Source organism: Rhinoderma darwinii, chromosome 5 (assembly GCF_050947455.1).
Source record: "Rhinoderma darwinii isolate aRhiDar2 chromosome 5, aRhiDar2.hap1, whole genome shotgun sequence".
NCBI classification, from domain to species: Eukaryota; Metazoa; Chordata; class Amphibia; order Anura; family Rhinodermatidae; genus Rhinoderma; species Rhinoderma darwinii.
The window spans coordinates 102,382,518-102,401,245 of record NC_134691.1 but is presented as its reverse complement, the minus strand read 5'-3'; the positions used below and the strand labels follow the sequence as shown (position 1 = coordinate 102,401,245).

The 18,728-nt window shown below is 41.1% G+C and overlaps 1 protein-coding gene across 5 annotated transcripts in view; it reads right to left on the bottom strand.

The window, feature by feature from the left end:
* Window positions 1–18,728, bottom strand: part of SLC35D4 (solute carrier family 35 member D4) — a 137,492-nt gene that overhangs the window by 93,040 nt on the left and 25,724 nt on the right. For all 5 annotated transcript variants that reach the window (XR_012847636.1, XM_075826346.1, XM_075826348.1 and 2 more), the window contains exons 8-10: window positions 14,382–14,430; window positions 13,522–13,567; window positions 13,400–13,435 (exon numbers count right to left, since the gene is read on the bottom strand). Coding sequence is in view for 4 of the 5 variants with exons in the window: in XM_075826346.1 (XP_075682461.1) it covers window positions 13,400–13,435; window positions 13,522–13,567; window positions 14,382–14,430 (131 nt within the window). In the remaining variant the exon portion in view is untranslated. The remainder of the gene's footprint in view (window positions 1–13,399; window positions 13,436–13,521; window positions 13,568–14,381; window positions 14,431–18,728) is intronic.

Sequence of the window (18,728 nt, the reverse complement as noted above, 5' to 3'; positions counted from 1 at the left end):
ATATACAGACCCAGTGTACTCCGACTATTGGGCAAACCTGCTTAGTAGGAGCGCCAGATGAATGAACAAGTTGCAGAGATTTGAGACTGTTCACTCTGAGCGCTTACGGCTGAACGCCGAAGTACTGTGGTGTCAGCCGTCCGAAGTCATAGAGCTCTTAGAGATGAGCCATGACCTGAACCCGTTCAGCAGACTGTGGTTCATTGCCGCTCGGGATTTTTAGAATCCTCTCCCGGTTAGTACAACGGTGGCTGCACACCCATACCAGGTGGTGTTGGCTGTTAGTTGGTTTTGCAGATCCGCAGACAATAGTGGAGCGCTATTTAGCACTAGGCGCTTCATACAATACTTATTTGACCTGAGAGGTCAAAGGTTACTGAAGTAGAGTGCAATATTCTTTTGTGTTCTGTGCTGCTGCCACGCTATATGTGTTTGTGGTAGGTCACAATTGACCACATTAGACACTAGGAAACCATTACCATCTCCTTGGTTCTCTCAAAGGAAGCGTATAAATTGGACATCATCTGTAAAAATAACAGACCCTCCCTTCTATTCCTATTTATTCACGTTGTACCGCTCTTGATCTATACAAACAAGGCGAACAATTTAATCAAGTTTGTAATAAATTGGATTTGAACAGAAAATACATGAATAAAAGGTACAAATAAAACAGAACATATATCTTTTATGGGGGGAATAATGTAAAACTGGGACATTTCATCTAATAAGCTATTTTCCTACTGCTCCTGCCGGTATTGTCATAATAAAATTAAAAAATCTCTTTGCCCTAACTTTTCCTGCAAAACTTTATAATAGGAACTATGCAGTCAAGTATTAGTTCATCCATGTACGTGTACATCAATTACTGTTCTGTTGTGTGCAGTCACGCCTGTATTCACATTTGGCTGAACGCAGCAACTTAGAGACAAGAAAATACTGTCTACATAGATTAGGCTTTATGATGGCGTGAGAAACCTGTCAGAATGCAACACAGTGGAAGAGCTGATGTCTAACATGACTGTACCAGGTGTGCGGTGCTTCAAGTTACAATAGATTGGAAAAAAAAACAACACAATGAAAACAAACAACACACACACACACACACACACACGGTTTTGCCGTCATCAGAGTTGTGATTTTTGTTTAAGAAATCATTCTAGGAACTTTTTGAAGTTCATGGTGAAAAAAATGCAGGGAAAGGAAACCTACAACAGATAGGGCACACTGCGTTATCCAAAATTTCCAATGTAGTGAGCAAGACAGTGAAAAAAAAACAATGTCCATTAAAAATTAATGAACGGTCAGTTTTTCATGGCCATTTTGCATCAGTGTGTCTCTAAATTTTCATCCATTACCAGTCCGTCTGTCCGTTTTTAATTGGCATTTGTCATCCGTCTGCCATCCGTTTTTCATGGCCGTAAAAAAACAATAAAATAAAATGGATTTCATTTGTCAGGTGTTTTTTTGTCCCAACCCCCTGAAAACACCACAGTGCCCATGTAGATAAAGCCCACATAGGGCCAGTGCCCACCTAGTACCACAGTGCCCATTGTAGATAGTGCCATAGAGCCCACATAGTGCCACAGCGCCTATGTAGATAGCACCATAGTGTCCCCTGTAGATAGTGCCATCCCCCCATATAGCACACCCCCTGTAGATAGCATGCCCCACCTGGCTACATACACACGACCGTGAAAAACGGCTGTGTGATGTTTTCAGAACAATTAAGTTCTACGGATGTTTATTTAACGGCCCGTGAATATTGGGCGTCAAAAAATAGGACAGGTCCTATTAAGGGCCGTTTTCGCGGCAAGACGGCTCCCATAGAAGTCAATGGATCCGGCCATTTTTCAGACAACAATCCTTGTAACGGCCAGTAAAAACTGATCCTGGCCGGGGACTCCAGTCTAGTAGATAGCACCCCTACATGTAGATTTAACCCCCTTCCTGAAGATAGCAAACCCCCCCCCCCATCCTCCGTAGACAGCACCACTGTAGCTCCCTGTAGGAGCTGAATCCCCAGCGGTCAGACCCCGCTCTAGCAGGGGATTCTGCTCCTGGTGAAGCCCCCGGTGTCACTATCCATATATGGACAGTGACGTCAAGGGGTTACTCCTGGAGCGGAATCCCCGGCCTGCTCAGGCAGGAGATTCCGCTACTGGAGAAGCCCCCGGCGTCACTATCCATATATGGGCAGTGATGTCAAGGGGTTACACCCGGAGCGGAATCCCCAGCCCGCTCTGGCACAGGATTCTGCTCTCCTGACGTCACTGTCCATATATGGACAGAAACGTCAGGGGCTCAGTCTATGAGCGGACTCCCGGCCAGACGGATTCTGCTCCTACAGTGAGCTACAGTGGTGCTATCTACAGCGAGGTTGCTATCTACAGGGCGGGGGTGCTATATGGGGGCTGTGGCACTATCTAGAAGGGACACTGTGGCGCCGTATACAGTGAAGGAAATAAGTATTTGATCCCTTGCTGATTTTGTAAGTTTTCCCACTTTCAAAGACATGAACAGTCTAGAATTTTTAGGCTAATCAAATACTTATTTCCTTCACTGTACATGGGCACTGTGGCACTATCTGCAGGGGACACTGGCGCTCTCTACATGGGCTCTGTGGCACTACCTACAATGGCCACTGTGGCACTAGGCACTTTATATGTGGCTACTGTGGTACTATGTGGACACTGTGGCACTATTCCTATGTGGCCATTATCTAAAGTGGGCACTGTGGCACTATCTACAGGGACATTGCAGCAATATCTACATGGACACTGCGGTGTATTCAGGGGGTTCGGACAAAAAAAAAAACCTGACAAATGAAATCCATCTTATTATTTCTTTTTAACGGCCATGAAAAACAGATGGCAAACGGATGACAAATGGCCATTGAAAAGGTTTTTAATGGCCTTTTTTTTTTCACTGTCATGTGAATGTAGCCTTAACTAAGAAGAGGTACACAAACTGGAAAAAAAAAAAAAGAGAAAAAAAATAAAATTGCAAGAAGAAGAGGAAAGGAGGTGCCGGAGGAGTCAAGACAAGTCAGATGACGCATTTGCTCTACTTTCAGCCACATGAAAAGGGCCATCATTTTAATAGGTGTGCAGATGATTTCATTATTGCAGATGTGCCAAGTTTTTCTACTGAAATCTAGTGCATTAGTTAATAAATCTATGAAACATGCTTACAATTTTATGCTAGATGATAGTGGTTATTTCACGTGTATCATGTAAAGTGTGAACAGCATAGAATTAGCTATACGTAAAAGCAATTGCCCAATATTTAGTATCAGGTGTGGCTCTCACATGAACCATTTCTTGAATATTAGGGAACCAGATGTAATGGCAACAGAGCAGGGCAGTAGTGGGGAGAAATAACAGTACAGTACACCTAGTCTACTGTAAACCAGTCTGTGTCCGTTACCAGGCTGCAGGTAAGCCGTGGGGAACAGCTACATTCCCTGCAAATCCTCAGACTTCCATGTGTCAGTCACAGGATGAGTTGCCAAAACTTTTTCACTGCTCAGCAAACAGCGTTTTTATTGGCCTGTCCGAAACCGTAGCGTTACCGTGGGGATCAGGACCTGGTGCGACATGACGTCATTATTTCTGGACCCCTCCAGTGTTGCAGTGATTGGCTATAAGCCCTGGTGGAGTCTCCTGGACTATTTTACTGTTGTTCCTTGTAATTGACACGTCTTTCGTCCGGACTCTGCCTTATCCGAATTATCCATGTACTGATCTCTGGCCTGGCCTTGACCTTGCCTCCTGAAACGGATTAGTGGACTGGATGTTGACAGGCTGGTACCGACTCGGATCTGTTTGACTATGAAACTGTTCATATCCGCCATCTGCAGCTCAGCTGTCAATTGAGACTATCTTGCGGACCACAACCTGGGAATCTTTCTGGCAAATTCCAGAGGGTTAAGGGTGAAGAAAGGGGGTTTTCTTAGACTCCGCATCCCAGCATAGCTTGCGCCAACTTAATAACGGTCTTAGTCATTCATCGTCTCTGAAATTTCGACAAACTTCTGCGATGGGGCCACTGAAGTTGCTACGCTGTGCTACTCTGCATCACCACCCCTGAGACATCACCCAAGTTCCAACTAGGCTAGCTGGGGACTGGCATCCAGGTACGATCTTGGGCTTTTTATAAGAAAGTTTATTCAACAAATCACAAAACTTACAGTGAATATCATGAGAAAATGGTAGTACAAAGAAAGTGTACCAAGAGCAAATAGAGTAACACATTGGACCTTTGAAGTGTACAAGTACAACGTCTCATATCATAGACACAATACTCTAATAATATCATCATTTTCTTCTATAAGAAAAAGCTCCCCAAGGCGTGAGCACCAAGAGCATAAAACGGAAGGAAAATAAAGGAGTCAGTGAGATAAACCGAGGATTAGAAACATAAACAGAGTAAAAATTAATTGTAAAAAAAAAATATTTTCCTATAATTTATCTAGGAAAACGCCATGACTTCTTTTATGGTAGTTTTTGTGTTACCAATACATGTTGTGCATTTATAATATGGATTTAAAAATACAACCATCTAAAAACATTGATTAACATTAGTTCTGCATTAAGGACCTTCCACTTACAGAATAAATGTAAAATTTTTTTTATATATATATATATATATATATATATATATATATATATATATACATATACACACACACACATATATATATATATATATATATATATATATATATATATATATATATATATACATACATACATACATACATACACACACACTACCGTTCAAACGTTTGGGGGCACCCAGACAATTTTGTGTTTTCCATGAAAACCCACTCTTCTATTTATCAAATGAGTTGCAAAATGACTAGAAAATATAGTCAAGACATTGACAAGGTTAGAAATAATGATTTTTATTTGAAATAATAATTTTCTCCTTCAAACTTTGCTTTCGTCAAAGAATGCTCCATTTGCAGCAATTACAGCATTGCAGACCTTTGGCATTCTAGCTGTTAATTTGCTGAGGTAATCGGGAGAAATTTCACCCCATGCTTCCAGAAGCCCCTCCCACAAGTTGGATTGGCTTGATGGGCACTTCTTGCGTACCATACGGTCAAGCTGCTCCCACAACAGCTCTATGGGGTTGAGATCTGGTGACTGCGCTGGCCACTCCATTACAGATAGAATACCAGCTGCCTGCTTCTTCCCTAAATAGTTCTTGCATAATTTGGAGGTGTGCTTTGGGTCATTGTCCTGTTGTAGGATGAAATTGGCTCCAATCAAGCGCTGTCCACAGGGTATGGCATGGCGTTGCAAAATGGAGTGATAGCCTTCCTTATTCAAAATCCTTTTTACCTTGTACAAATCTCCCACTTTACCAGCACCAAAGCAACCCCAGACCATCACATTACCTCCACCATGCTTGACAGATGGCGTCAGGCACTCTTCCAGCATCTTTTCAGTTGTTCTGCGTCTCACAAATGTTCTTCTGTGTGATCCAAACACCTCAAACTTCGATTCGTCTGTCCAGAACACTTTTTTCCAATCTTCCTCTGTCCAATGTCTGTGTGCTTTTGCCCATATTAATCTTTTCCTTTTATTAGCCAGTCTCAGATATGGCTTTTTCTTTGCCACTCTGCCCTGAAGGCCAGCATCCCAGAGTCGCCTCTTCACTGTAGGACGTTGACACTGGCGTTTTGTGGGTACTATTTAACCCCTTAAGGTCACAGCCTAGTTTGGGCCTTAAGGCTCAGAGCCCATTTTTTAAATCTGACATATTTCACTTTATGTGGTAATAACGTCGGAGTGCTTAAACCTATCCAAGCGATTCTGAGATTGTTTTCTCGTGAGACATTGGGCTTTATGTTAGTGGTAAAATTTGGTCGATATATTCAGTGTTTATTGGTGAAAAATTGCAAAATTTTGAGAAAAATTTGAAAAAATAGAATTTTTCCGAATTTAAATGCATGTGCTTGTAAAACAGATGATTATACCAGCCAAAATAGTTACTAGTTCACATTTCCCATAAGTCTACTTTAGATCTGCATAGTTTTTAGAGCATTATTTTATTTTTCTTGGACGTTACAAGGCTTAGAACAAACTGCAATTTCTCATATTTTTAAGAAAATGTCAAAAGCCTTTTTTTTTTTAAGGTACCTGTTCAGTTCTGAAGGGGCTTGAGGGGCCTATGTATTAGAAACCCCCATAAAACACCCCATTTTAAAAACTAGACCCCTCAAAGTATTCAAAATAGCATTTAGAAAGTTTTTTAACCCTTCAGGCATTTCACAGGAATTAAAGCAAAGTGGAGGTGAAATTTGCAAATTTCATTTTTCTTGCTGAATTTCAATTTTATTCTATTTTTTTTCTGTAACAAAGAAGGTTTTACCAGAGAAACACTACTAAATATGTATTGTCCAGATTCTGCAGTTTTTAGAAATGTCCCACATGTGGCTCTACTGCGCTCGTGGACTAAAACACAAGCCCCAGAAGCAAAGAAGCACCTAGCGCATTTTGGTGTTTCTTTTTTTATTAGCATATATTTTAGGCAGCATGCCAGGTGTGGAGAGGTGTTGAGGTGCCAAAACAGTAGGAATCCCCCAAAACTGACCCCATTTTGGAAACTGCACCCCTCAAGGAATTCATTTATGGTTATTGTTACCATTTTGACCCCGTAGTTTTTTCACAGCGCGTATTTGAATTGGGCTGTGAAATTAAAAGAATGACAATTTTTCCAATAAGATGTCATTTTTGATCAGAATTTCTTATTTTCACAGGGAACAAAATGCCCCATTTTGTTGCCCAATTTGCCCTGAGTGCGGCAATACCCTATTTATGGTGATATACTGCCGTTTGGGCCCATGGGAGGGATCAGAAGGAAAGGAGTGCTATGTGTTCTTTGGAGCCCAGATTTTGCTGGATTGGTTTTCGGGTGCCATGTCGCATTTGCAGAGCCCCAAAGGTATCAAAGCAATGGAAACCCACCAGAAGTGACCCCATTTTGGAAACTACACCCCTCAAGGAATTCATTTATGGGTGTTGTGACCATTTAGACCCCACAGTTTTTTCACAGAATTTATTTGAATTGGGCTGTGAATTTAAAAAAATGTAATTTTTTCCAATAAGAGGTAGTTTTGGCTCAAAATTTCTTATTTTCACAAGGAATAAAATACCCCAATTTGTTGCCCAATTTGTCCTGAGTGCGGCAATACCCCATTTGTGGTGATAAACTGCCGTTTGGGCCCATGGGAGGGCTCAGAAGGAAAGGACCACCATGTGGCCTACTGGGAATTTTCTGGTGCGAAGTCATCTGTGCAGAAGCCCCTGAGGTATCAGTACAGTTGAAACCCCCGAGAAGTGACCCCGTTTTAAAAACGACACCCCTTAAGGAATTCATCTAGGAGGTGTAGTGAGCATTTTGACCCCACAGGTATTGTTTAAAAGATAATGCGCAACAGATGGTGCAGAGTGAGATATGCAATTTTCTATATATATGCCATGTCAGTGTCTGATATATTGTGCCCAGCATGTGCCAACGGAGACATACACCCCATAAACTGTAATGTGGGTTCTCCCGGGTACGGCAATACCCTACATGTGGCTGTTATTAGCTGCCTGGGCACACGGCAGGGCTCAGAAGGAAAGGACCACCATTTGGCCTACTGGAGCTTTTCTGGTACTAAGTCTTGTACGCAGAAGCCCCTAAGGTACCGGTACAGTTGAAACCCCCGAGAAGTGACCCTGTTTTAAAATCTACACCCCCTTAAGGCATTCATCTAGAGGTGTAGTGAGCATTTTGACCCCACAGGTATTGTGTAAAAGATAATGTGCAGCAGTTGGTGCACAGTGAAATTTGCAATTTTCTATACATATATGCCAATTCAGTGTCCGATATATTGTGCCCAGCATGCGCCACCGGAGATATACACCTCATAAACTGTAATGTTGGTTCTCCCGGGTACGGCAATACCCTACATGTGGCTGTTATCAGCTGCCTGGGCACGCAGCAAGGCTCAGAGGGGAAAGATGAGGAGGGGTAAGCTGTGCGAAGTGGATCAGAGTGAGTAAAACTGGGGTAAATTAAAAATAAAGGGATGGATGATAAATTTTAAAACACTTTCATACAGAGCTCTGGTTTTTCGGGACACGCATCACATTGATATATTGTGTCCCTCCTTATCCCCCTCTTATAGCAGACTTTGCACCTCTTTTGACTTTTTCCCTTCTTGCCAGTTTGGGGAACTTCTCCTAAAAAGTGTTGCCCTGGTACGATGCGTGTGGCCTCTCTTCCAGAAGTACTGTAGGGCTTCAGGACTTGATCTGACAAGTCCACCCCTCCCATGTACCTATCGTAGTCCAGGATGCAGTCTGGTTTGGGGGTCTCTGTACTGGTACCTCGTACAGGTACATGGGTACTGGTGTGGCATCTCCCTTGTCTTGTACTTGACACACAATTTGTTGCTGCTAGAATGTGCCCTGCTCTCACCCCTTCTTGTTTGCCCAAGCAGAGTCTTAGGGAGGCCTCCCAGATTTCTTCTAGCAGTGCCGCAAGACTTCTGGAAGCGAGGCAGTTGAAGAGTGGGACGCTGGTATAAAAATTATCCATGTAGAGTAGGTAACCCTGGTCCAGCAGTGGGTGCACCAAATCCCACACAATTTTTGTATTAACTCCCAGTAAGAGGGGGCATTCTGGGGGCTGAATACTGGTGTCCTTCCCTTCGTATAGCCTAAATTTGTAGGTATACCCTGATGCACTCTCGCACAGCTTATACATCTTCACGCCATACCTTGCCCTTTTACCCGGCAGGTACTGGTGGAATTGAACCCTCCCTTTAAAATGTACCAAGGACTCATCAATAGAAATACACTTCTCGGGGGTGTATGCTTGGGAAAACCAGGCACTGAAACGGTCTAATAGGGGTCTCAGTTTATACAAACGGTCAAAACTAATGTAAGAAGCAAAGTATTGCCTCATTTTTATTTTATTTTTTAGTTTCCAGCTCAGTTCTGAAGTTGCTTTGAGGGGCCCATATATTAGACACCCTTATCAAACACCCCATTTCAGAAACTAGACCCCTCAAAGTATTCACAACAGCATTTAGAAAGTTTATTAACCCTTTAGGTGTTTCACAGGAATTTAGAGCAAAGTAGAGGTGACATTTAATTAATTTAATTTATTAGGCACCATGTCCGGTTTGAAGAGGTCTTGTGGTGCTAAAACAGTGGAAACCCCCCAAAAGTGACCCCTTTTTGGAAACTAGAGACCTTGAGGAATTCATTGTAGTTTTCTTGGGGTGCATGCGACTTTTTGATCAGTTTTTATTCTATTTTTAAGAGGCGTGGTGACTAAAAAACAGGAATTTTACTATTGTTTTTTATTATATTTTTTTTACAGCTTTCACCATACGCTATAAATGACATTCACTTTATTCTGCGGGGCGATACGATTATGGCGATACCAGATGTTTATAATTTTATTTTATATCTTATGGCGTTTGCACAATAAAATACATTTTGTAAAGTATAATTTATTTTTTGTGTTACCTTATTCTAAGAGCCATAACTGTTTTATTTTTCCATCAGGAAAGTCGTGCGAGGACTTATTTTTTGCGTAACGAACTGTAGTTTCGATCAGTACCATTTCTAGGTACATGCAACTTTTTGATCTCTTTTTATTCCATTATTTGTGAGATGAAGTGACCAAACAATTGTGATACGGTTTATTATTATTTTCTTTTACGGCGTTCACCGCGCGGGATAAATAACTACATTATTTTGTAGTTCAGGACATTACGGACGCGGCGATACCAATTATGTATAGTTTATTTGTTTATTTATATATATATTTATTAATAATAAAGGACTGATAAGGGAAAAAGGGGGATTTTTACTTTTAGCACTTTTAAAACTTTTATTTTCTTATTTTTACACAACTTTTTTTTACTTTTTTACACTTTTTTTACTTTGTCCCACTACGGGACATGAGGGCAGGAGGCTCTGATCGCTATTCTAATACACTGCACTAAATACGTAGTGCAGTGTATTAGAACTATCAGCTGTTCGCTGACAGCAAGAATAGTGGGTCCTGACTTTGTCAGGACCCACTAGGCTTCCGTCGATGGCATAGCCAAAGTCCATTGTTAGGATTCTGGTTGCCATAGTAGCCATCGCGGCCCGCTATCGTGTAGCAGGCCGGCGATGGCAGCTTAACCCCTAAGAAGCCGCGATCGCTATTGAACGCGGCTTCTAAGAGGTTAATCGGCGGGGACCACCGCGATCGGTCCCTGCACACTAAGCTGTGATAGCCTGCTGTCGGAAACGGCAGATATCACAGCTCAAACACGCGCCGGGGAAAGATGGCGCCGTGTTAACTCAGGTCAGTACTATTACTGAGCTGAGCGCGAACGATGCACTCAGCACGACGTAATAGTACTGACCTGAGCGCGAAGGGGTTAATGAAGCTGCCAGTTGAGGACCTGTGAGGTGTCTATTTCTCAAACTAGAGACTCTAATGTACTTGTCTTTTTGCTCAGTTGTGCAGCGGGGCCTCCCACTTCTCTTTCTACTCTGGTTAGAGCCTGTTTGTGCTGTCCTCTGAAGGGAGTAGTACACACCGTTGTAGGAAATCCTCAGTTTCTTGGCAATTTCTCGCATGGAATAGCCCTCATTTCTAAGAACAAGAATAGAATGTCGAGTTTCACATGAAAGCTCTCCTTTTCTAGCCATTTTAAGAGTTTAATCGAACCCACAAATGTAATGCTCCAGATTCTCAACTAGCTCAAAGGAAGCTCCATTTTATAGATCCTCTAAACAGCAAAACTGTTTATAGCGGTGCTAACATAATTGCACAAGGGTTTTCAAGTGTTTTCTAATCATCAATTAGTCTTCTAACACAGTTAGCAAACACAATGTACCATTAGAACACTGGAGTGATGGTTGCTGGAAATGGGCCTCTATACACCTATGTAGACATTGCATTAAAAACCAGACGTTTGCAGCTTGAATAATCATTTAGCACATTAACAATGTATAGAGTGTATTTCTGATTAATTCAATGTTATCTTCATTGAAAAAAACTGTGCTTTTCTATCAAAAATAAGGAAATTTCTAAGTGACCCTAAACTTTTGAATGGTAGTGTGTATATATATATATATATATATATATATCAAATTCATGGGGATGAGGCCTAATTTAAATAAATAAGAGAAAATATAACCAATAAATAAATGTAAAACCTATGTGTACCAGTGTACATGAATAATAATAGTTTTATTCCAGCTTTAACGAAGAAAAAAAAACAATTAATACAGATGTACTCATGATTATATACAATACCCTGCGGAGTGTCAGTTCTACATATATTCCACAGAAAAGGCCTAGCTGGGAGTTTTTAGGGGTACTTCCCTTTAAATAAACAGGAATCACTTAGCTAAAAAGTAAAATAGAAATTCTAAACATGAGATCCTGTTGGTGAATGAACGGTTTACTTACTTGTATACTGATTATTAGAATCCTACTGCATTTACGTGGTTCTAAGCAATCACACAGTCCGTCATCTATTAACAAAAAATCCCTGCAGATTGAATGAACCTCTGTGATATAATTTCATCATTTATTCTACTGGAGTGCAGGGGCAGCCATTCAACCAGCGACATGGTGCCGATAGCAAACTCATGTACAGGCATATCAAAATTTGCTAGAAATGATTTCTTGTTGGGCAGTTAGAAATTTAGTACCACTTAAAAAATAATTCAAGGTCTAAAATAACACGACCAGTAGGGAATGAAGAATTGTGCTCTTTGATACGTTAAAGACCAATGATAAAAACAATGCATTCCAGTCATATTAAACTACATGGGTTGCAATAATCCTATAATACAGCATGTCATACATATAAAAGACACACAAGTGAAGGAGAACTATCTCAATACATCTTTACGAATGCTTCTTTAGTGTGTTTAAAAAACAATTACATTTCATTATTGTGTCAAGTTATTGGTGGTTGGCCCCCTACAAGTCAACACTTCCGGTCTATGCACTCTGGCAGAACAGTGTTATCATAGGGACACTGGGTCTCATGAATCTATACTACAATAAATAAAGTTGGATTTGATAAGTTGCTATGAGGCCCAGTGTCCCTATGATAAACCTGAGCTGCCAGAGCACACAATCATGAAATGGCATGGTAACACAGGCATGTACTATAAAGCTGCCCGTACACTATAGATAGCGGTCAGCTGAAAGATCGTTCGTCCGACAGCTATTCCTACCGACCCCCCAATACACATGCACCCCCGACCGAGCGTGCATGTATTCTGAATGTGGAAAGGGAGGTAAGGTGCTACCAGACATCTCTGGCAGTGACTTATCTCCTTACAAACAAAAGGATAGGGCATTTTGAAATCCAAGAGCCCGATCTTATCTCCCCCGACAACTGCAGTCAGCGCACAGCCAGGACACCACCATACACATTAGATTGTCGGACAGTTAAATGGAAATTGAAAGGTTCGTCCAACATTGACCTTATGTGTACAGCCACCTTAAGCCCACAAGTGGCTTAGAATTCTAACCTCTCATAATCAGCACAGGGTTAAGATAAATTTTTTCACATATTAATGCATATTAAAAAAAAAAAAGGTCCTTAAAAGGGGTTGTCTGGGACATTTAAAAAACAAGTAGAAGGCAGGGAATGTGCTAAAATAACAAAATAGGTAATATTTAACAGGTAAATCCCCCGTCGCAACTTCTGTGGTGTCCACCAGTCTGTTTACTTGTACAGGATGTAACGACGTCTTGTTCCATCCATGTGACCGCTGCAGCCAATCACTGTCCGCAACAGTGACGCACCGTTCTTGGCATCGCTGAGGTCAGTGATTGGCTGCAGTGGTTACATGAATGGGATGGGACGTCATCACTTTCTGTCAAAGTAAACAGACAGACGGGGAGTACCGGAGAAGCGCTGTTGAGTAAAGGTCTCGGAAACCCCCTTTAATATAGAACTTGTTGTAGCACTCGTTAAAATGGACACAAACAGGGCAAGATGTTTTGTAACGGACCCTTAAAGGATGTTGTACCAACCCGTACTGCAGTCCATGTGCCCCCCCCTGTGGTCCTATCGTTTGCCACAGTATTCTTCAGTTGAAGCATTGCTACACAAATCTTAATAAAAAACAAAACAAAAAAAACTGATTTTCACTGGCTAACTGAGTGACCCAGAGGTTTCAGTCCAGGTCCACACAATACAATGGATAGTGCATTTGGGATCCGTACAACACAGATCCTGAATATGCTTGTGTGCATGAGCCCTTACACAAAAGCTGAACTGTATAATTTAAGTGTATGCTTTAACAATATTTACTGGAGCGGCAAGGTCCATATATCATGTTCATAGAAGAATTATACATACCTGAAAAAATAGTTTATATATTGCTGATCAAGGTCACTGTAAAATAAAAGAGCAAGTGTAAATGAACGGTGTTCCACATACGACCCTGTTTCTGGATGCTAATCATATCATTGGGCACCCACCTTAGTAAACTTGACCTATGAGACTTCTGGAATACTCTGTAACACCCTGATAATAGAAAAATATAGAATTTGTCAAAATGTTCACAGCCAATAAATTCTACATAATTCTATTAGTTTTACAATAATACAATCCTACTACCAGTAATTAAATTATTGAAGTGCCACACTCATCTAGAAGATCCTTATAGTGTTAGAGCAGCAGATTGATCTCATGACATTGTAGCAATAGGATGATGTTCACACTTGAGTTTCTTTTTTACTGTATGTTTAAAAAAAAAAACACAGACCCTATTCAGAAATCAAGATAAGGCTCTGTTCACGTCTGCGTTGGAGGCTCCGTTAGGGGCCTCCATCGCGGACTCCACAGAAAATAGCATAAACAATAGTATGCTGTACTATTGATTCCGGTAAATCCATGGAAGCCAAGATGGAAACCCGATGTAACCCATTAAAGTCAATATCGGACACCGGTTGTTTGCGTTGTTCAACTAAGCCTGCAGAGCAGAACAACGGAATGCCGAACGCAAATGTGAACAAGGCCTAATCTGCCATTGTTATCTAAAGAAAGGGACACAGAAGTTTAAAGGGTTAATCTGTCAGACATTTGAATGTTAGGACATGTAGAAGACCCTTAGTAAAAGATAAACGGGTGAGTATATCGTGGAGAGGGCGCATATCCTTCCTCGTTACGGCTGCACAAACATTCACTTATTGATGCCCTAACAAGAAAGCGTCTGTCTGGTGACGTGTAAGCTTCACGTGGCTGAATATCTTTTGTCGACCCTATGGACAAGCTGGATTAAAATATGTTGTAAAATTACATGGCACTAGTAACGTACACTATTATTATACCGACTTACCTGAGCAAACCAGGTGGATGATAGCCCAGAAATAACCGTCTACATCTAACTACAAAAAAAAGGAGAGAAAGATAGAGATTTCATGGAGTTTGGCAGAGGCGCTGGTGGGTACATTATTAGTAGCTTTCCCCCAGCAGAGGATGATAATGGGGGCACAGAAACCTGCCGATAGGGACCAGCCCCAGCACACTTGGGGTAAGAACATAATATAACAACAAATGTAAAAATACATAAAGGACATAATGAGGTCTGAATGTAGGTCGCCACTTAGAAAAGTGGTTTAAACATTTAAATGGCTTAAAAAGTTGCACATTTTGGCACACACCGTTAGTTGCGCTAAACTTTTTATTTCTCTCGCCACTGTCCAAAAGTTGGTTTAAAAGGGAGGCAGATTTAGCGGTAGGGACCTCTGACGGAACGAGAGATTTACCTTAACTTAGGCAAGTTATGGCGCAAATCTACACTGCCTTATAGAAGACGTAGATTTGTATTTCTGTTGAACGGCCAGTCAATGATGCGACACAATTATTAAGAGATGCACGCGCCAAGGGCGCTGGGTGCCAATGGGGGTGCTAACAAGCCATTTTGCCTTCGCCAGGGTATTTAGATAGAGGGCTAGGGTAGCAAACTAAACTTTTGTCCCAGGTTAAGGAAAGTCTAAAATTGGGAACATCTAAAGATATAGAAACAAAGCTCCTTTTTAGTCTTATTCATTTTACGCATCCCTCCTTCCCCCTCCCCCCATGTTGGCAGAACCACATGGATCCATTGGTCAAAGCTGGCAAATCCTTGAGAAGCAACATTATGGCTGAAACATTCAGGACCTACACTAGGGTTATTTGCATTATTATTTTGAGAAATATTAAGTGCAGAGGAAGGACTGTGGCCAGTTGGTTAGCGCACATTTCAGCACTACACAGGGAACTTCCCCAATGCAACAAATTTATTTCCTTTGACACAACCCAAAACGTAACCTTCTGTCTTACTGATTCGATATGATGCACTTGCCTTTCCTTTACCCAGATTCACCTACTGATCAGTCACCCACTATTATTACTCCCCATGAGATTTGTAGAAATAAAAGACAATAAATGCATATTTTGATAAACTTTCATAAACTGCAGGGTTTACATGGTCAATTACTGGAAATCCATGTGGTGCGCTCTGCATCGACATAAGGGCATGGAATAAACATGGTAATATAGTAAGAGGTTTCAGATGAAGAATTCCCTGCAGTACAACATGCAGCTTGGATAATTGCCACTTCATACAGCTTGCCGCCAGGCAAACACTCTGTCTCTAGAACACTGAGAAACAAAATATTTGTAGTGCTGTGAATAAAAAGACATATTGCTAGCATTGTGCTTAATAATTCCTATTGCAAACTAATTTATAAAGCTGGTATGGGACACCACATGACGATAAGCAATGCTATGTGTACGAGTCTAGTGTGTATATAGTTCTCTACTCCATCTAATATTCTGATTTCAGCCTAAAGCTCTACTTTAAAACCGTATATATGCAGACATTTTTATAGTAAAATTGGAGTAATGCTCCCACAAATAAAATATTTTAGGTTGTAAAAAAAATATAAAATAAAAAATAAAAAAACACATCCTAATAAATCAGCTAACAACATATTACTGGCATAAATAAATATTATTGGTAAGATTGGCCGAATTAGCTGGGCATCTAGGCTCTTATGCCACTCAAAATGTGATCACCCTCAAAATTTCCTAAAGAGCCAGTTCACTGGAAACCTACAGCAATCAAAAAAAAAATACCACGTCAGACCTAGTATTGTTTTCCGATACCTCTCGGAGGAAAAAAAAAAAAAAGGGTTCTAAATTCTTAAATGTAAAGCACTTGGTGCAACTCTGAAACTCCAGTCACCTTTCCTAAAACATTCGTATGTGTCGGAAAAAAGTGGTACAGGGGGCTTCATAAATATTGCGTTTGGGCCAAATAACATACTTTTCAATGTATGGCCATAAATACATGGATAAATCTGTCCTAATATCCAACCCCCCACGTTACTCACACAGGGTTCAGGTATCCAGATATGCAGTTTATTTGCGGAGGTCCTCACTCAACGGAGCTGCCTTTGTCGTGCCTGCCTAGAGGTAAAATTGTGGTCATTGGCTTTGTATCCTCCGTACCCCTAGAGTTCTCCCAAGAGGTCTGTAAGATCCCTAACTGATCCTGTAAATAATGCTCATAGATCATTTGTATTGCATCATCTTGTTATGCTGTTGAACAGTGTTCCCCAACATTTGCTAGGGAGCGACATTTGGCTCTCAGTCCCCATGCACGTGGCTCCCAAGTTGTTGGCAGCTGCAGATCATAGAAATACTAAAACCTGATACCAGGGTCAAAACGATATCGATAATCACTATGGTAGGAAACATATCACTTGGTCATATGCTTTAAAGACTTTTTCACTCAATATTTGATGTGGCTTATTCAAAAGACATTTGCATGCTACACAAGGTTGGGGATTTCTGCTGTAAAAACCTGCCATTTCTATATATTAAAGGGGTATTGAGCTGATAACATGTTGATACATATCCTTTCCGTTGAATAGGTAATAAATGGAAAATTCGGTAGGGAACTAACCTTAGAAAGTCCCACGATCGCTAGAATGAGCCACCTTTCACTCACCACCAGCAAATCTGTGGTGAAGGGTTGTGCTGGACCATCACTCCATACAACTCCATGGGAGAGACCAAAACAGCCAAGTGAGAGCTTCAGGTAAAGTAAGGACCTATTCAGACAAGCTACGTTCACATCTGTGTGCTGTCCGGGTGTAGAACGGACAGCACACGAATTGAGTCAATGGTCTCACTCACATGCCCTATTTTTCAAACGGACCATCGTTCCATTCAGAGAAAAATCGCAGCGTGCACTACTTTGGTCCCATTCTCACGTTACACCCGTTGCATCATGATGAAGTATTTTAGCCAGAAAAAAAACCCGAGCACATTATAATTTAGTAAAGTAAATGAGAAGTGCATTAAGATGATTAAAACTATGCAGATCAGTTACACAAGTAAGAAAACGTGCGCAGTTATCGGTCGCTGCACATTATATCAAATGTAATGTAAACAGTGGCTGAAGTCATTACTGAATTAAAGATCCTCCTCTAAGAAGAATAAAATACAGATGGCTGTCTCTGGAATAGGATTGTAAGTTCCATTACACTTGGATAAAGAAACCCAGTCTCTGCGCTCCGGGTCCGTTAAATGGTCTCGGTTTAGTACTGTAGAACAAAATAAAATCTCCATTTCAGGATCTCTGGTGAAAGTTAATCTGTGGAGGCATGAGGTGTATTAAAACATGCCATCTGCCAGCAGTATCAATGTGATCAGACTACAGCACCGTACGGTAAATAAAACCATGGGTGAGGTAAGCGGCATAGTGGGCACAAAACGAAGCCAACTTACAGTGAATGTATTTACGGTTTCAGGATTTAACTCTATAGACTCATCTTAGCTTCCTAGCTTTAAATGGTTTCCTATTGATAGTTTCCATATCCCAGATATCAGACGTTAGTGAAGCGGTGGAATATAAAATGCTCATCATCCAACTTTTCCTTTTTTAAATGGGAATGTCTCATGTATTTAATTTCTAGTTTCATTAAAGAGGTAATCTCACAGATACAGCTTATCACCCATTCACACTGCCCTGTGCTGTACTCTGCTATATCCGGCAGTCCTATAATGAATGAAAGGAGCGGTAGCGCGCATGAGTGACTGCCGCTCCGTTCATTCAGGGAACTCAGGACCCCCATTCTCTTGATTTGCTGGAACTTGCAAAGAGGGAGCCCTTCCTCCCAACAGCCTCCATTTTCCACTGGTGAGCGACTGGTATCTCTGCAGTGTGCACCAACATGACATTACTGCAGAAACCGGGAGTTTGTGGAAAGGAGCGGAGCTTAGTCCACATTGACTATAATGGACACGGCGGTATAATGCTGTAGGATCTGCAGCAGGGAATCAGTGCAGCTCCAAGGCGAGAATAGACTTTTATGTTTGTTGTTTTTAGTTACTTTGTGTTGTAATTGTATGTAGAGGTAAATGTGGTTATATAAACATTTCAGCATTTTTGTGTGAAAATTAGAAAAATACTTTTTTTTAAAACAAAACCGCAGCTAAAAAAAAAAGCAGAGGAAATGCCACTTATGAACACACCCTTACATTATGCAACTTAACCAGCTTTCCCAGGTTCCTGAAAGGCAAACCTCCTAGCTATGGCACAATTTAGGAGCGAGGATGGAAATTTATCTAGAAAATATTCAATATTCAGCAGTCTCTATTACATGGTTTGTGACCCAGCTTTCCTGCGACC